At 40.3% G+C, this 14,694-nt stretch overlaps 1 protein-coding gene across 2 annotated transcripts in view; it reads left to right on the top strand.

Annotated features, from left to right (window-relative positions):
- TUSC3 (tumor suppressor candidate 3) overlaps positions 1 to 12,263 on the top strand; it is a 308,021-nt gene extending 295,758 nt beyond the window's left edge. For both annotated transcript variants that reach the window (XM_075066435.1, XM_075066436.1), the window contains one exon: positions 11,795 to 12,263. In XM_075066435.1, coding sequence (XP_074922536.1) covers positions 11,795 to 11,810 — 16 coding nt within the window. In that variant the 3' untranslated portion in view covers positions 11,811 to 12,263. The remainder of the gene's footprint in view (positions 1 to 11,794) is intronic.
- The last annotated feature ends 2,431 nt before the right edge of the window (positions 12,264 to 14,694 follow it).

Below are 14,694 nucleotides of genomic sequence, written 5' to 3'. Positions count from 1 at the left end.
GGCGCCACTCTAGGGGGCGACCTGCCGGCCCACTGGAGTTGCTAGGGTAAAAGTTCTCCGACGAACGTGCACGCGCGGCGCGTACACCTACTGGAATGGATATGAGCAACACATCTCGAAGAACAACAGTTACAAAGGTGAGTAACTGTGTTTTATTTCCTTTTATAAAAGTACATAAAACATTATGGTAGGAATGCTGCTGCTCGCTGACCCCAGTATTGCCTCTGCCATTGTTACTTCAGCTGTTGATTGAAAATGGGGGGAGGGCAGAAGCTGTGAATGTGTGGTGGTTAATTTTCTTTTCACTGCAGAAAAAATGTGATACACCACATTTGCATATTGTTCACTCTCTGTGAGCTCCATTATTTGTGTAATAAATTACTCTGTACTGTAAAGTCAGAAATTAATGTAAGTAATGTTTTCTTGTGAAGCTGCTCCAATCTCTGCTGTAATGATTTTTTATAATTTTACTCTAGTTATCAATACATTTTTACACCATGAAAAATAACGCAGCAATAGGCAAACTGGGACCAAATGCCAATCGCAAGATACGCTCATGATTGGGGTTAACATAAATATTTCTTACTGGGTAAATACGACAATAATAAAAGAAGAAAAAACAGTTTGCTTATATATGTACTGAACAGCTTCTTCCAGAGTTAGTCATTTGTCCATAGAGAGGACGACTTATGCCTTTGCAAGTCCACTTTCTAGCAGCAGAGTGTTGTGATTTCTCCATTTTGCTGAAATAACAGTTGTTGAATTATTGGCATTTAATGTTGAAATAATTAGTTACTTTCTTTTATAGTGATCTTGAACATTTTCCCTTATCCCTTACCAGAAAGCACTTATAAGCTGCTCTCTTATGTAAGAACATTGTTTTGTAACTTGCTTGCAAAACAAAACAAAAAAACTGGTTTGTTCCCACCACAAGAGAGAGAAACTGTATGAACTACTATATTTCAGTCACATGGGGAATTATTCATATAGTCTGTGCAGAGCAAGATAAGCACAGTAAAGAATATAATACGGAGTAGTAAGATGACAAGTGCATTCTATGATTTGCTTGTATGGTTTAAGGCAATGCAATTCTAAAAACGTACTTTCAGTTATTGTCTTGGGTCTCTGTTCACCTTGAATGCAAGTATTCTTGTTGAAGGTCCATACTGATTTTCTTGATGTTGTTTTCTCCCCAAATGCCCTCTTCTGTTTCTGATTAATTCTCTTTCACCAATACTGCCTCCTTTCTGTTCCTGACAGTACCTCTTATAGAAGTCTTTCCCTTTGCAATGAAATTCCAAATTTACTTCTACTTTCCAGTCAGCTTTCAGTTACATGCACAAGATAACGTTTTTCAGTGTACTGTATGGATGGGCTTCCTGCTCTACTTTGCTTTGCAGTGTTATTTGTTGTTGTCCATAAGTAGTTAAATACCATGTTGTTCATGAATGTGGACCTACATTAACCCCTATAAATTCCACTTTTATACTGTTTAAGCTCTATTACCGGTATATATGCATCTGCCTCTCTACCAAAACACTATGATTCCCTCTTTTCTCCGTGTTGGCTGGAGATAACCAAATAGGTTTGCTTATAATACAAACAAAACCATCCTTCACCCATATTGAACCTTAATTGAACATATTTTGGGTTCAAAGTTTGGCTTCTCTATTTTTAAATGCTTTTGTGCATCTTTGCACTTCCTGCATCAAGCTGGAAGCTGAATGGCTGACTGCTGTTTTCACAGTATTTTTGGTTAAACCCAACAGCAGGAAGTCCCAAGATTCTTGTAAAGGGGTCTTTTTTTCCTTGAGACCTCCTGCCCAATTTTTCAGTCTCAAGAGGCTTTGATAAGATTCAGATAACCATTGGGTGCTTTCCTAAAATGAACTACCAGATTTTTTGATACTATTGTCTTCTTGCTCATTCTCCATGCAGACATAAATTCTTCACAATTCCCTTTTGTTGCTATCAAACCAATATCCCCATTTGGTTTCATCAATACAGTATCTCAGAGTGCTCTAGGGCCCAACAATTTGTCCTTTAAAACCACCTCTCAAGCCATGTATTTAGATATCTTGCCTATTTTACCCCACTTCTTTATGAAGAAGGCAAAAAAATAAGCCTCTGCATACTGTTTTTCCTTCACGATTCTTCAGTGTGGCTGTTTGTTCGGAACTATTAGCATAATTCTGTCAATATTTCTAATCCACGTTCACCAGTTAATTAAACAAAAAGTCTGTGAAGACATGGTCCTTCATCAGAAGGCTACCACTGAGTCAAAAGCCCTCCCTCTGCTCTCTAATCATTCATGTCTTTTATAGTCTTTGTCCTCATGAGCAGATGCTAGAGGCTTTTATGTATTTATTTGAGCAGTGATTCTCAACCAGGGATATGTGAACCCCTAGGGGTACATGAAGGTCTTACAAGGGATACATCAACTCATCTAGATATTTGCCTAGTTTTACAACAGGCTACATATAAAGTACGAGCGAAGTCAATACAAACTAAAATTTCATACAGAAAATGACTTGTTTATACCACTTTACATACAATACATTGAAATGTAAGTACAATATTTATATTCCAGTTGATTTATTTTATAATTATATGGTAGAAATGAGAAAGTCAACAATTATTTTCAGTAATAGTGTGCTGTGACACTTTTTATATTTTATGTCTGATTTTTGAGTACTATGTGCAGATGTGGTCGCTCCATCTCCAAAAAGATATATTGGAATTGGAAAACATTCAGAAAAGGGCAGCAAAAAATATTAGGGGTATAGAACAGCTTCCGTATGAGGAGAGATTAATAAGACTGGGACTTTTCAGCTTTGAAAAGAGACGACTAAGGGGGGATATGATTGAATATAAAATCATGACTGGTGCGGAGAAAGTAAATAAGAAAGTGTTATTTACTCCTCATAACACAAGAACTAGGGCCCACCAAATGAAATTAATAGGCAGCAGGTTTAAAACAAGCAAACAAACAAAGGAAGTATTTTTTTCACACAGTGCACCATCAACCTGTGGAACTCCTTGCCAGAGAATATTGTGAAGGCCAAAACTATAAGAGAGTTCAAAAAAGAACTAGATAAATTCATGGAGGACAGGTCCATCAATGGCTATGAGCCAGAATGGGCATGGATGGTGTCCCTAGCCCAGGGGTAGGCAAACTTTCTGGCCTGAGGGCCACATTTGGGTTCTGAAACTATATGGAGGTCCAGTGTAGTGTATAAAATTGCTCCCCATAGAAATGTGCTACTTAGGAAGCACCAGGACTGGCAGCTCTAAGTAGTACACCAGTCTACTGCTATGGGGAGCAATGTAATACACTACACCTGGCAGGTCATGCAGCTGCACTGCCTGGCAAGAACTCGCAGCCCTGCCACCCAGAGCGCTGGTGGCACAGCAAGCTGAGGCTGCAGGGGAGGGGCTGGGGGCTAGCCTCCCCAGCTGGGAGCTCAAGGGCTGGGCAGGACCGTCCTGCGGACCAGATGTGGCCTGCGGGCTATAGTTTGCTCACCTCTGTCCTAGCCTCCATTTGACAGAAGCTGGGAATGGGAGACGGGATGGATCACTTGATGATTACCTGTTCTGTTCATTTCCTCTGGGGCACCTGGCATTGTCCACTGCCAGAGAAGACAGGATACTGGGCTAGATGAACCTTTGGTCTGACCCAGTATGGCCATTCTTATATAAGTAAGTAATTTTTATGTGAGGTGAAAATTGGGGTATGCAAGACATATCAGATTCCTGAATGGGGTACAGTAGTCTAGAAAGTTTCAGAGCCACTGTATTAGAGGAAAAACATGCAAAACAAAAAGTAAATTTATAAATAATGCTAAATTGCCATGGGTCTAACTCTGCAACTCAGGGGAGGAACGGTGTAAGTAGAGGCACAGAGAGAAAAGCAGCCTTCATGTGGCTGCTATCAATCTACTGTATATATGAGTGGCCATGTGGTGGTTCCTTTGCCCACCAATATACCAACAGGCATGGTGGAGGAAGTAATCTTTGTCAAGTATAGGGGCTCATTATCATAAAGTTCCCCTCCCCTTGGGAGCAATTTAGTGCTAGGTCTGGTCTTCAGACAATTTATGTATTTGCAGGGGGCTTAGAGTAAAAATTAGGCCTTAATAAGTGGAATGATTAAATTAGTGATTCAGCAAGGGCTGAGAAACTGAAAATCTTTTTTATATTTGTCTTCAACAAGAGCAATGAAGAATAGGAGTTTGGGTGGCTGTGAAATGAAACCCCTAGTCAGAAGCAGAGTGTGTACATGTATGTGACTGCGTGTTCCCAACCAGGGTTGCACAAGTGCACATCCTGGAGTTCTGTCATAGTCTACATGAAGGTATTCCAGTGTTGGTTCTCTGATTGATCAACTGATAGATTCCATCCATTGTCAGCAGGCGTTTCAGCTGCCTATCTCTCACCATCATCACTGGAAATAAACCATATTAAATTAGATTCTACTTATTCGAAAACAGTTGCCATTTTTTATCACTGTCATCTGCATTTTTATGAGAGTAAATAAAGTTGACAGCAAGATGACAGATTAATTAGGACATTAGAACTTGTCTGAAATTGTTTCATTTACCATTTTTTAGTCAGTGCCCACTCTTTTCCCATTCCCCTTTTATGTTACCTATCAGCAGTCCGGTCACATACATTTTTTAAATAAAAAGAAGAATGCAATTATAAACTTACAAAACTTTGGCAGGGGCAAACATACCTACAGAAACTATTTTAAACTCTTATAATTAATACATTTCAAGTTGATAGTGCCACTTTGTTTATGTGGTTTCAGTAGTTTAAAGAGACAGTAGCTCCTTAATAAAAGAATTGTGATAATCACATAAGCAAATGTTTACTCAGTGTTCCTATAGAATAACACTTTTGACAACAGTTTAGTTTTTCCCAAGAAAAGAACCAGAAGGACTAATTTGTAAGCTCCGTGACTTGGTGATAAGTATTGATTGATGTGTTGTTCAATTCAGCTAATTATTTTTAAAAGGACGTACAGTCCATTGCAGTGTGATATCCAGGTCACAAAGCATTACTACGACTCTTGGCTCTAATTAGCCCCTGTACGAGCAGTCTCGGCAGCAGAAGGTGAGGAGGTTTAACAATCCTAGCACTTGTTTCTTTAGGAAAGGGTTGAGGTATATTCAAAGCCTGATCCAAAACTTACTGATCCAAACCTCATTGTTCTGTATGGGGTTTGAATCAAGCCCTTACATAATAACTGGCTCTGGCTCTCCCTTTAGTTTATCTGTTTGGGGGATAAATAAAGGTCTTCAGGCTCAAAAACAGCTATTCCATTAACCTTCACTTGGAAGTCTTTAACTGTCCCTTCAAATTCAGAGCCTTCATGAGCGTCCTGATTTCTTTTCCTTTTTATCGGCTTGATTTTAGATGTTTTCTACAACTGCAAAAATTGTGACAAATAGTTTTTTAATTCTCTAGAAGTCTGTCAATATTGTCTTTAATTTATGTTTTTAAATGGTGGTTACTGTTGTAAAATAATGTTTTATGGTCAGTATGTTATCATTAGTAGCCATTACATTCAAGAGCTATTAAAATAAGTAAACCTAGGAGAAAAGATAAAGAAATCAAGAAAGGAAGGATAGCCACATCAGCACTGAGCAACAGACAAGAGGAACTAAACTGCTGCATGTCATTATAAATATAAAAAAGTCAAGGCAGAGACCACATCTCAGATTTGTAATAGTTATATAATAAAATAAAATCAAACATGAACTGTTGGATGATTGCTTGGACAATACCAGTTCATGCAACCAAAACAAAGACAAATGGTGAAATACTAGGTAGCTGAAAAATTCCTCACGTACACTTAGAAAATATGAGCATTATGGTAATTAGAAATGTCTTTTGACATTGCATAAGTTCATTTCAGTACATGAATCCTATATGCTCTCCATACAGACCCTCGCTACATTTCCACACAGTTGTTTCAATAGCTCAACACAAGCTCAAGGAAGTTAAGTAGAATTATTTTGGGGAGGTCAAGTAATCAACTATTAGTAAGACAGGCAATGTTATGTTATGTGTTTTTTGTAAGACAGTATTTAACAGAAGGAATATTTGTTTAGGTAGACAAAGAGTTAAAAGTAAGGGTAAAATGTGTTTATGACTGACTAGAAGCTTTTATGTTCAGCTGTTTTAGTAAATAGTTATTACTAGCTTGTCTTTTTGCATAATTAAATGGATTTACTTGGAATTTATGAACTGGTAAATCTATTTCTAATAAATATTTACTGAGATTCATGTTCAAGCTTGTGACATTTTGCCAAACAGGCTGCATACCTCAAATCTGGCTAACTCTCAAACATACTCAATTCACAAATTGCCATTTTTCTGTCACCTTCCAACTCCTCAGCTTGTCCATCATCATTTTATTTGCTCTACAGAAAGAAGCAGCATAGAGAGGTGGCTGCTTGAGGAGATAACTCAGCCTCATCGGGGCTGCTAAGCCACCCAAAAGTGGAATTCAGTTCTTGTAGGAGCTTAGGAAATCTGCACTGCAGATACATCCCGTTCATGTGAAGCTCCTAATTTTTGTGGGAGCAAAGCTCCATTCTTTCAGTGCTGACAAGTTCTGGATAGCAGGTGTCTTCCTCTGTAACACAGATCCTAAGTCATGCAAGAGTGTGGCTCTCCACTGATGGGGCTTTACAGTACCAGCCCACTTAATCTATTTTGTCCTCATCCTTCTTGATCTGCTTGCTGCCTTTAACAGTGTTGATCCCTCTCTCATCCTATTTTATCATGTTTCATGGCATATGTTACTCTACTTTCCTACTTCTCTTCCAGCCTTGCTATGCATTCCTTAACTATTTCCTTTAATGGCTTTCCCCCCTAGTTTTTGATGTCCCTCTGTGTTCTGTTCCCAGTCCTCCTCATTTTCTGTCTTTGTTTTCTCCATAGCTTCCAACTTTATGCTGTTTACCAAATCAGCTTCTCTGTCTCCAGCGTCTCCTGTTCCATCCAGTCTTGCATCTACAGCTGTCTTTCCAACATGTCATCTTGGACATTCAGTCACCATCAGCAACTCATCCCCCTCTCCCCCAAAACTGAATCTCTCCTATTTCTTTCTAACCCTCTCTTCTATGATCTTTTTCTTTATCACCATTAACAGGTTCATAATCTTGATATAGTCTTTGACTCTTCACTGTGCTCTGTCCCCTATATCTAGTGTCTTCTGCGGTATATCTCTAAGATCATTCCTTTGCTCAGTGCTTCCATTGCTAAAATCTTTGTCCTCAACATGGATCATTTCTCTTCTTACTACTGTAACCTTGTCCTGTCTCACCTCACCCACTTATTCTCACCTGTCTCCCATCTAATCTCTCCAAACTGTCACTGCTAAATTCATCTTTTCTTTCCGATAGCTCTAACCACATCCCCTTTCTGTAAAAGTATTCATTGTCTTCCAGTTTCTTATCATATATTTGTGCTTCTCACCCTATGTAATTCTGAGACCTTCCGATCTCTGCTCCCGTTTACTCTCTTTCTCCTCTCATTGCCACTGCTCTTCTTAATCATTTTACCTTAGTCCTCTTTTCATCTGCATTTCCCACCCTTGTTTTTGCACTTTCCATAATGCTATGTCTGGTATGTTTGGTATCTTATCTTCTGATCATTGTCCCAGAAGTAGAGGAACAAGACAAGATACAAGTGATATGGTTAATTAACTAAACTTATCTGGTAACTACTCAGCAATAACTCATATGGTGTTGGCCATGATTCCTTGCTTAATTGTTTCCATCTGGTTGAGGCCTGCTGTCATTACTTCATTGCTCCACAGCTGGTCCCCAGCCGACTGCTGGGACCCACTGCCCTTCCCTCATATGAGGGTTAAGAAGCTGAGGAAAGAGAGTTGTCCCTCGCTGTACTAGACATTAAGTGCCCCAACCGCATTCCCCAGCTTCCTTGGGGGATGTCTTCCCCTTAGACCACATGCAATTCCAGTTTAGCAGGAGACTGGACCCTCTATGGAACATGTACCTGCACTGGACACCTGTCACAAGCAGGAGTCACAAATATTTTGGCCTCCTCTCCTCTATTTCCTCCCTTGGTTCCCAAATACTTAACAATTCCCTCCTTGACAATGGCTAAAAACATCCCTTTCTCGGTTGGAGAGGTGTAGTCCATCATCACCGCATCCATGTTTCCAGATCACAGGCCATGGTTCTTATGGGGGACTTCAGTCACCCTGACATTTGCTGGGAGAGCAAAATAGCAGTGCACAGACAATCCAGGAAGTTTTTGGAGAGTGTTGGGAGCAGCTTCCTGGTGGAAGTGCTGGAGGAACCAACTAGGGGCTGTGTTCCTCTTGACCTGCTGCTCACAAATAGGGAAGAATTGGAAGGGGAAGTAGAAGTGGGTGGCAACTTGGACGGCAGTGACCATGAGATAGCCGAGTTCAGGATCCTGAGAAAAGGAAGAAAGGAGAGTAGCAGAATATGGACCCAGGACTTCATAAAAGCAGACTTTGACTCCCTCAGGGAGCTGTTGGGCAGGATCCCCTGGGAAGCTAATATGAGGGGGAAATGATTCCAGGAGAGCTGGCTGTATTTTAAAGAAGCCTTATTGGGGGTGCAGGAACAAACCATCCTGATGTACAGAAAGAATAGCAAATATGGCAGGTGACCAGCTTGACTTAACACAGAAATCTTCGGTGAGCTTAAACACAAAAAGGACGCTTACAAGAAGTGGAAACTTGACAGATGACTAGGGAGGAATAATATTGCTCGAGCGTGCAGTGATATAATCAGGAAGGCCAAAACACAATCGGTGTTGCAGCTAGCAAGGGAGATGAAGGGTAACAAGAAGAGTTTCTACAGGTATGTTCGCAACAAGAAGGTCAGGGAAAGGTGGAACCCTTACTGAATGGGGGAGGCAACCTAGTGACAGATGATGTGGAAAAAGCTGAAGTACCCAATGCTTTTTTTGCCTTGGTCTTCACAAGCCAGGTCAGCTCCCAGATTGCTGCTCTGGGCAGCACAGTATGGAGAGGAGGTGACCAGCCCTTAGTGGGTGAAAGAACAGGTTAAGGACTATTTGGAAAAGCGTGACATGCCCACAAATCCATGGGTCCAAATGCAATGCATCTGAGGGTCCTGAGGGAGTTAGCTGGTGCGACTGCAGAACCATTGGTCGTTATCTTTGAAAACTCATGGTGATTGGGGGAAATCTCTAACGATTGGAAAAAGGCAAATATAATGCCTATCTTTAAAAAAAGGTAAGAAGGAGCATTTGGGGAGCTACAGCCTCACCTCAGTCTCTGGAAAAGTCATGGAGCAGGTCCTCAAGGAATCTATTTTGAAGCACTTGGAGAAGAGGATAAACAGGAAGTGTTTAGCACATATAAAATGTTGAATTATTGTCTGTCTTTACTCCTCTCGTCATTTCCTTTTCTCACTCTTGGCTTTGCGCTTTCCATCATGTTATGTCTGGATCAGCTGTGGTGTCTTCTCAGCTGAGCATTCTGTATCTCCTTTAAATCTCCACCTCTTCATGAAAGCATCTTGAAGTCTTTTCAGCAGAATGGGGATTTAATAATCCCCTCACACTCAGGGCTGCCCAAAGGATTCAGGGGGCCTGAGGTCTTCCCGCCGCCGAATTGCCACCCAAGACCCAGCACTTTGGCAGCGGGTCCTGGAGCAGAAGGACCCCCCCACCACTGAATTGCCGCTGAAGACCCAGAGCAGAAGAAGCTCCATGGGCCTGGGCCCCGCAAGAGTTTTCCGGGGCCCCTGGAGCGAGTGAAGGACCCCCCTCCAGGGGCCCCGAAAAACTCTTGTGAGGGCGCCTGCGGGGCCCGGGGCAAATCGCCCCACTTGCCCCTCCCCCCCCAGGCGGCCGTGCTCACACTGCAGCTTCTGACCAGTTGGCATCTGTTTTGCCATGTGTTTGGTTGTATCTTGTAAACTCTGTGATGGGAACTATATTTGTAAATGTTCTTATCCTTTTATGGTGTTTGTATGGACATTTTGTAATAATTAATAATGCCATAAACAGAACTGATTATTCCCCTCAAATATCTGCGTAGTAGGTATGCCAGGGAACTCAACTTATCTGTAAGAAGTTGGGAAAAATATTTTACAAGAAGCTAAAGAGGAATGTTGTAGTGAAACTATGGCAGTCCTTCCCTGTTGTCCTCTAAAATATTGCAGTCCTGTGGAAAAGGTCACCAGACCAACAGACAAGAGTCTATTTCTGGGTTATCATTATTATTCCTGTGTGTGACCTTGGGCTAGTCACTTTGGGTTCAATCTATGAAGGGATTTAGTCACTGGAGCACCTATCTTTTAGGCACTCTATCATCCAGTGGAATCCTCAATCCTGAGTTAAGTGCTAGGTTCCACAGACAATGCACAGGGAGAATTTTGTGCCTAGGAATGGGATTCACAAAAGCCAGCAAGCTGAACAGACAGCTAGTCTGTAGGAAATGCTGAGAAGAAGAGTATAACTTAATTCCTACCCCTCAAAGGTACTTAGGTGCCTAACTCCAGGCCAGAGGGAGGCACTATGTCTACTCAGGATTCAAAGACGTTAACCTGATCCTGGAGGTAGGTACCTAGTCCAGGTCAGGACTTCCTCATAAAAAGTGTGTGTGTGTGAAAGAGAGAGATTGCCCTCTCCCCGAGCCCATTATAGTCGATAGAATGGTTGTTAGGGCACTCTCTTGGAAGGAGGGAGACCTGCAATCAAGTCCTTGCTCAAAAGAGTGGTGATTCAAACATGGATCTCCCACATCTCAGGTGAACGCACTAACCACTGAGATATTGGGTACAATGAAGATGGTGACCATCATTGATCTGCTCGCCCCAGCTGCCTTTTGTGCAGGTTAGGTGTGCTCTGAGAAAACCTAATTCATGAATCCTGCCAGTGCTAAGATGTAAGATAGGTTGCCAAGCAGCTCAGTGGCTTCAGTGCTTAAGCACTTTTGCTCATGACCACAGGTAGAAGCATAGGGACTTTAGGGAGAAGCTGCGTGAGTGTTCTCAGAAGCAGAATGGCACCTAAATGTTGGACTCAGGTGCCTAAAGTGTCAGGTGCCCAAGTCCCATTGTGGATTTAGCTCTTCCCCCTCTCTGTGTCTCAGTTCCTCCATCTGTAAAATGGGGATAATGAATCATATCTTCTCTGTAAAGTTTTTTGAAAAACGCTATATGTATGATCCGTACGTTTGAAGTTTTCTTTCCAAGGGAGTTCAGACAGTAATAAATACTGAGTGAAATAATTTCATCTGAGCTTCAACACATTTTAATAAATAGATTTTTTTAAAAAATCTGCAGATCCACTGACTTTTGCCAACTCTTATATGCTGTGCATGCCCTTGGGCCACTTGAGCTGTGGACAAGGATGGTTATAAACAAATCTTTGGAATACAAGTGTTTCAGTACTGCAGGAGAGTGGCAGTGCTTGCTTATATCCTTTAATATTAAGACCAAAAGCCTAACTTAATGGAAGAAAATATGTGCTTATAATAAATTTTGCATTTTAAAATATTTTTAATGGGATAATCTTTAAGTTTATTCAGTCACTCAGGTTTTTGTTTTTTGTTTTTGATAACTTCATGCTTGCTTTGTTAATTACTGAATATGTCATATACATTTTTTAAAAGATTGTCTCCTACAAATACTGAATGATTTAATTGTTTAATTCTTACAGTTCTTTTTGATTCTTCTAAACTAATTTTGTGATGGCATGTTTCCTAAGCATGTTTCAGCATTTAATCATATTTTCCTTTTCTTTTCAGCTTCTTAATTAAATGAATTCAAGTGGGATACGCATAAGGCTAATGTTTACTATGAAGATAAGCAATCACTGATATTATCTGCTCACCTGTTACATTTATTCAAGATTCCTGTGTTGATTCATCTGTGTATATTTGTGTGTGTGTGTGTGTGTGTGTGTGTATGTGAGATAAGTTACAGTATTCTTGTAGAGAAAACAATTTGTTTTTATACCTTACATAAAGAGTGCTTCATTTAATTTATAGAAACCTATATATTAAATGTTAAACATCTTAATGGAAAATGTGGCATACTGTTGTGGATACAGTATATTCAGTGGTGCAAAATTTAAAGAATGTTAATTATAATGTGTCTTGTAGTTGTATTGCCACCTTGTTGACAATTTATTAAAAAATCAAATGCAGATGACTGGGGTCTTTTTTGGTAAAGTGTTATAAAGTTGTCCTGAGATGCAATTTAGGAACCTCTCCCCCCTCAAAAAAAACAACAAACAAAAACCTGCTATTGTAGAAATTATACATGAAGTTAAAACTGTTATTTGATCACAGAGCATATTATCATTTATTAATATCACTTGGACAATAAAGAAAATAAATGTTGTACAAGCTTCTAAATTGTGTAGGCTTTTTTTTTTACCCCCTCATGCTTTTTTTTACCCCCTCAACATCTAATAGACATGTTTCCTGGAATTGGTTTACTCAAGAACAGCAAGGATTTTGACCAAAAGGTTAAGAGTGATTGTACACATATTCAGTTCAGATTGAAGGATCAAACCATTGGAAGACTACCAGTAAATCTCAGTAGTCACTACACTCAAGGTCCTCTTCCATGTGACAGAAACAAAAGGCCCTAAACCTCCAAATGTTACAGTCATAATTGATTAGGCTTCAGAGCAAATAGCCTGTCAGTCAACTTCTGTCTCCCTGAAGGTGATAAACAATAATCCCTGGTCACCTCAGTCATATGAGTCATGAGCACTGTAAAGTAAGGCTCCAGATTTTGATCAATAGAGATGTCCTAGTTAGTGATAATGCTTTCTAGATCAACAACATTGAGGAGAAGATGTTGCAGGACTTTCACATTTTCTTGCCATAGAAAGCTGTCAAATTAATCCCACAGTATGAAAGAGGAAAGATTTTTATCCTGATGTTCCTCCTAGAGTGGAGATCTTACTTCCTATCTTGTGAAAGTTTAAACTGTGTCTCTAGTAACAATCATCCTGTGTTCTGGCACAGTGGTGTTCAGCCTTTTCCATGTGGAAACTCTCTTCCCATATAACCAGGCCTCTCCTCCCCTTTAGCAATGTGGGAATGGTTGTGGGGGTCACAACCCTGTGACACCTCTTCACACTTCTTCTCCCCAGGTTGAGAATCCCTGTTCTTGAGGAATGTGCTGTGGACCTTAGACAAATCTGGTGACTGGGATGTATACCCACATCCTTGTATCTCAGACTTCTGACACAGGTACAGAACTGACAACTTCAGATAGCACCTTTATAGCTGCTATCTGAGTCATGTCTTTACAAAATGCTTGCAGACCATTGTAGCTTGTTTGCAAAGGATGGAAGTGCATCTTCACCGTTGTACAGATAATAAAACAGCACCTGGGAAGGGATCAAAAGATGTGCTTGTGCTGTCAGTGGAGTGCCATCTAGTTATTTTAGGCCTTAATCCTGCAAATACTCATACACATGCTTTAATATTACATATATGAGCAGTACTGTTGTATTCAGTGTCTCTGAACCTCATTTACTTGAAGATCCCTTATGCTGCTCTGGATCTTAAAGTGGGTGTAAGTTACATTGATGCAACTTTAAAACCCCTTTAGAGAATGTAAGGTGAGTATAAAGAGACTACCAAATCAGAATATAGAGGGTTTTTTACACCCACTTGGGCCAAGTGTAAATGATTGCATCACAAGGTGTAAGGCAGTGGAGAATCATGGCCTACCTTTTTAAGATTAAGGTGGTGCTAGAGATGCATCCTAAATTCCTTCCAAAGTTTGTGTTAGAATTCTATTTTTCCTACGCTATCATGCCCGATCTATGCCTCAATATGACATAGACCTGTACTTCTAAGTCTGTAGTATGGGAAATGTGAGATGCAAAGAGAAAAGCCAGATCCCAAACAGCATACTGCTCTATAACAAAATATTGCATTTTTTTCTTAAATTCCTTTAAAAAATTTCCATCAAATTGCCATTCACAGATACTGCTACTGACTTACACCTGCACAGGAACCTAGTTTTTGCTTAGATGACATCACCCTTGCTAAATTTTAGTCTATACCTTTTGGCCTTGGCACTAGAAATCAACTTTGAGTTCTGGGGCTACTTTCCTTTTGTTTCTGCCAATCAACCCTATCTCTGTTTCTCTGTTATGTCTCATGAGTCCCCTTCCCACTGTTTTTTTCTTCCTTTTTCTGTTGTTGTCAGACTGCTAATATACTCATTTAACCTACTCTGGAAATAAGCAGGACACCAGTCACTGTAAAGAGACGAGATGAGAAAGCATAACTAGAAAAAAAATATTAAAGCTAACATTTGACTTTCTCTATCCACTAAATGAGGTGACTGTAATACTTAATAGCTGCCACTATGTGGTACTGTATAAAGCTCTAAATCAGCCACCCCGATGCCCACTCAAATGATTCAAGATGGCTTCTCTCAGCACTGTGTTGTTTGTTTCCCCTGTGCCCTGATTCTAAAAGAAACCTAAAAACACTGGAAATGATTTACTCTCCTAAGGTAAGAGACTGGTGAGCCTTATATTCTGTAGTGTAACTGATAAGAGCATAGACTGGACAAGTTTGTAGTATGCATACTCCAGCAGGTCTCCTTCCTTTACCTAGAGAGCATACTTGCTTGTAGCCAGTATATCATTCCTGCACCTCTTGAAATGCTG

This window comes from Chelonoidis abingdonii, chromosome 5 (assembly GCF_003597395.2).
Source record: "Chelonoidis abingdonii isolate Lonesome George chromosome 5, CheloAbing_2.0, whole genome shotgun sequence".
NCBI classification, from domain to species: Eukaryota; Metazoa; Chordata; order Testudines; family Testudinidae; genus Chelonoidis; species Chelonoidis abingdonii.
The sequence above is the reverse complement of the archived record's forward strand: the minus strand, read 5'-3'. Positions and strand labels throughout refer to the sequence as shown.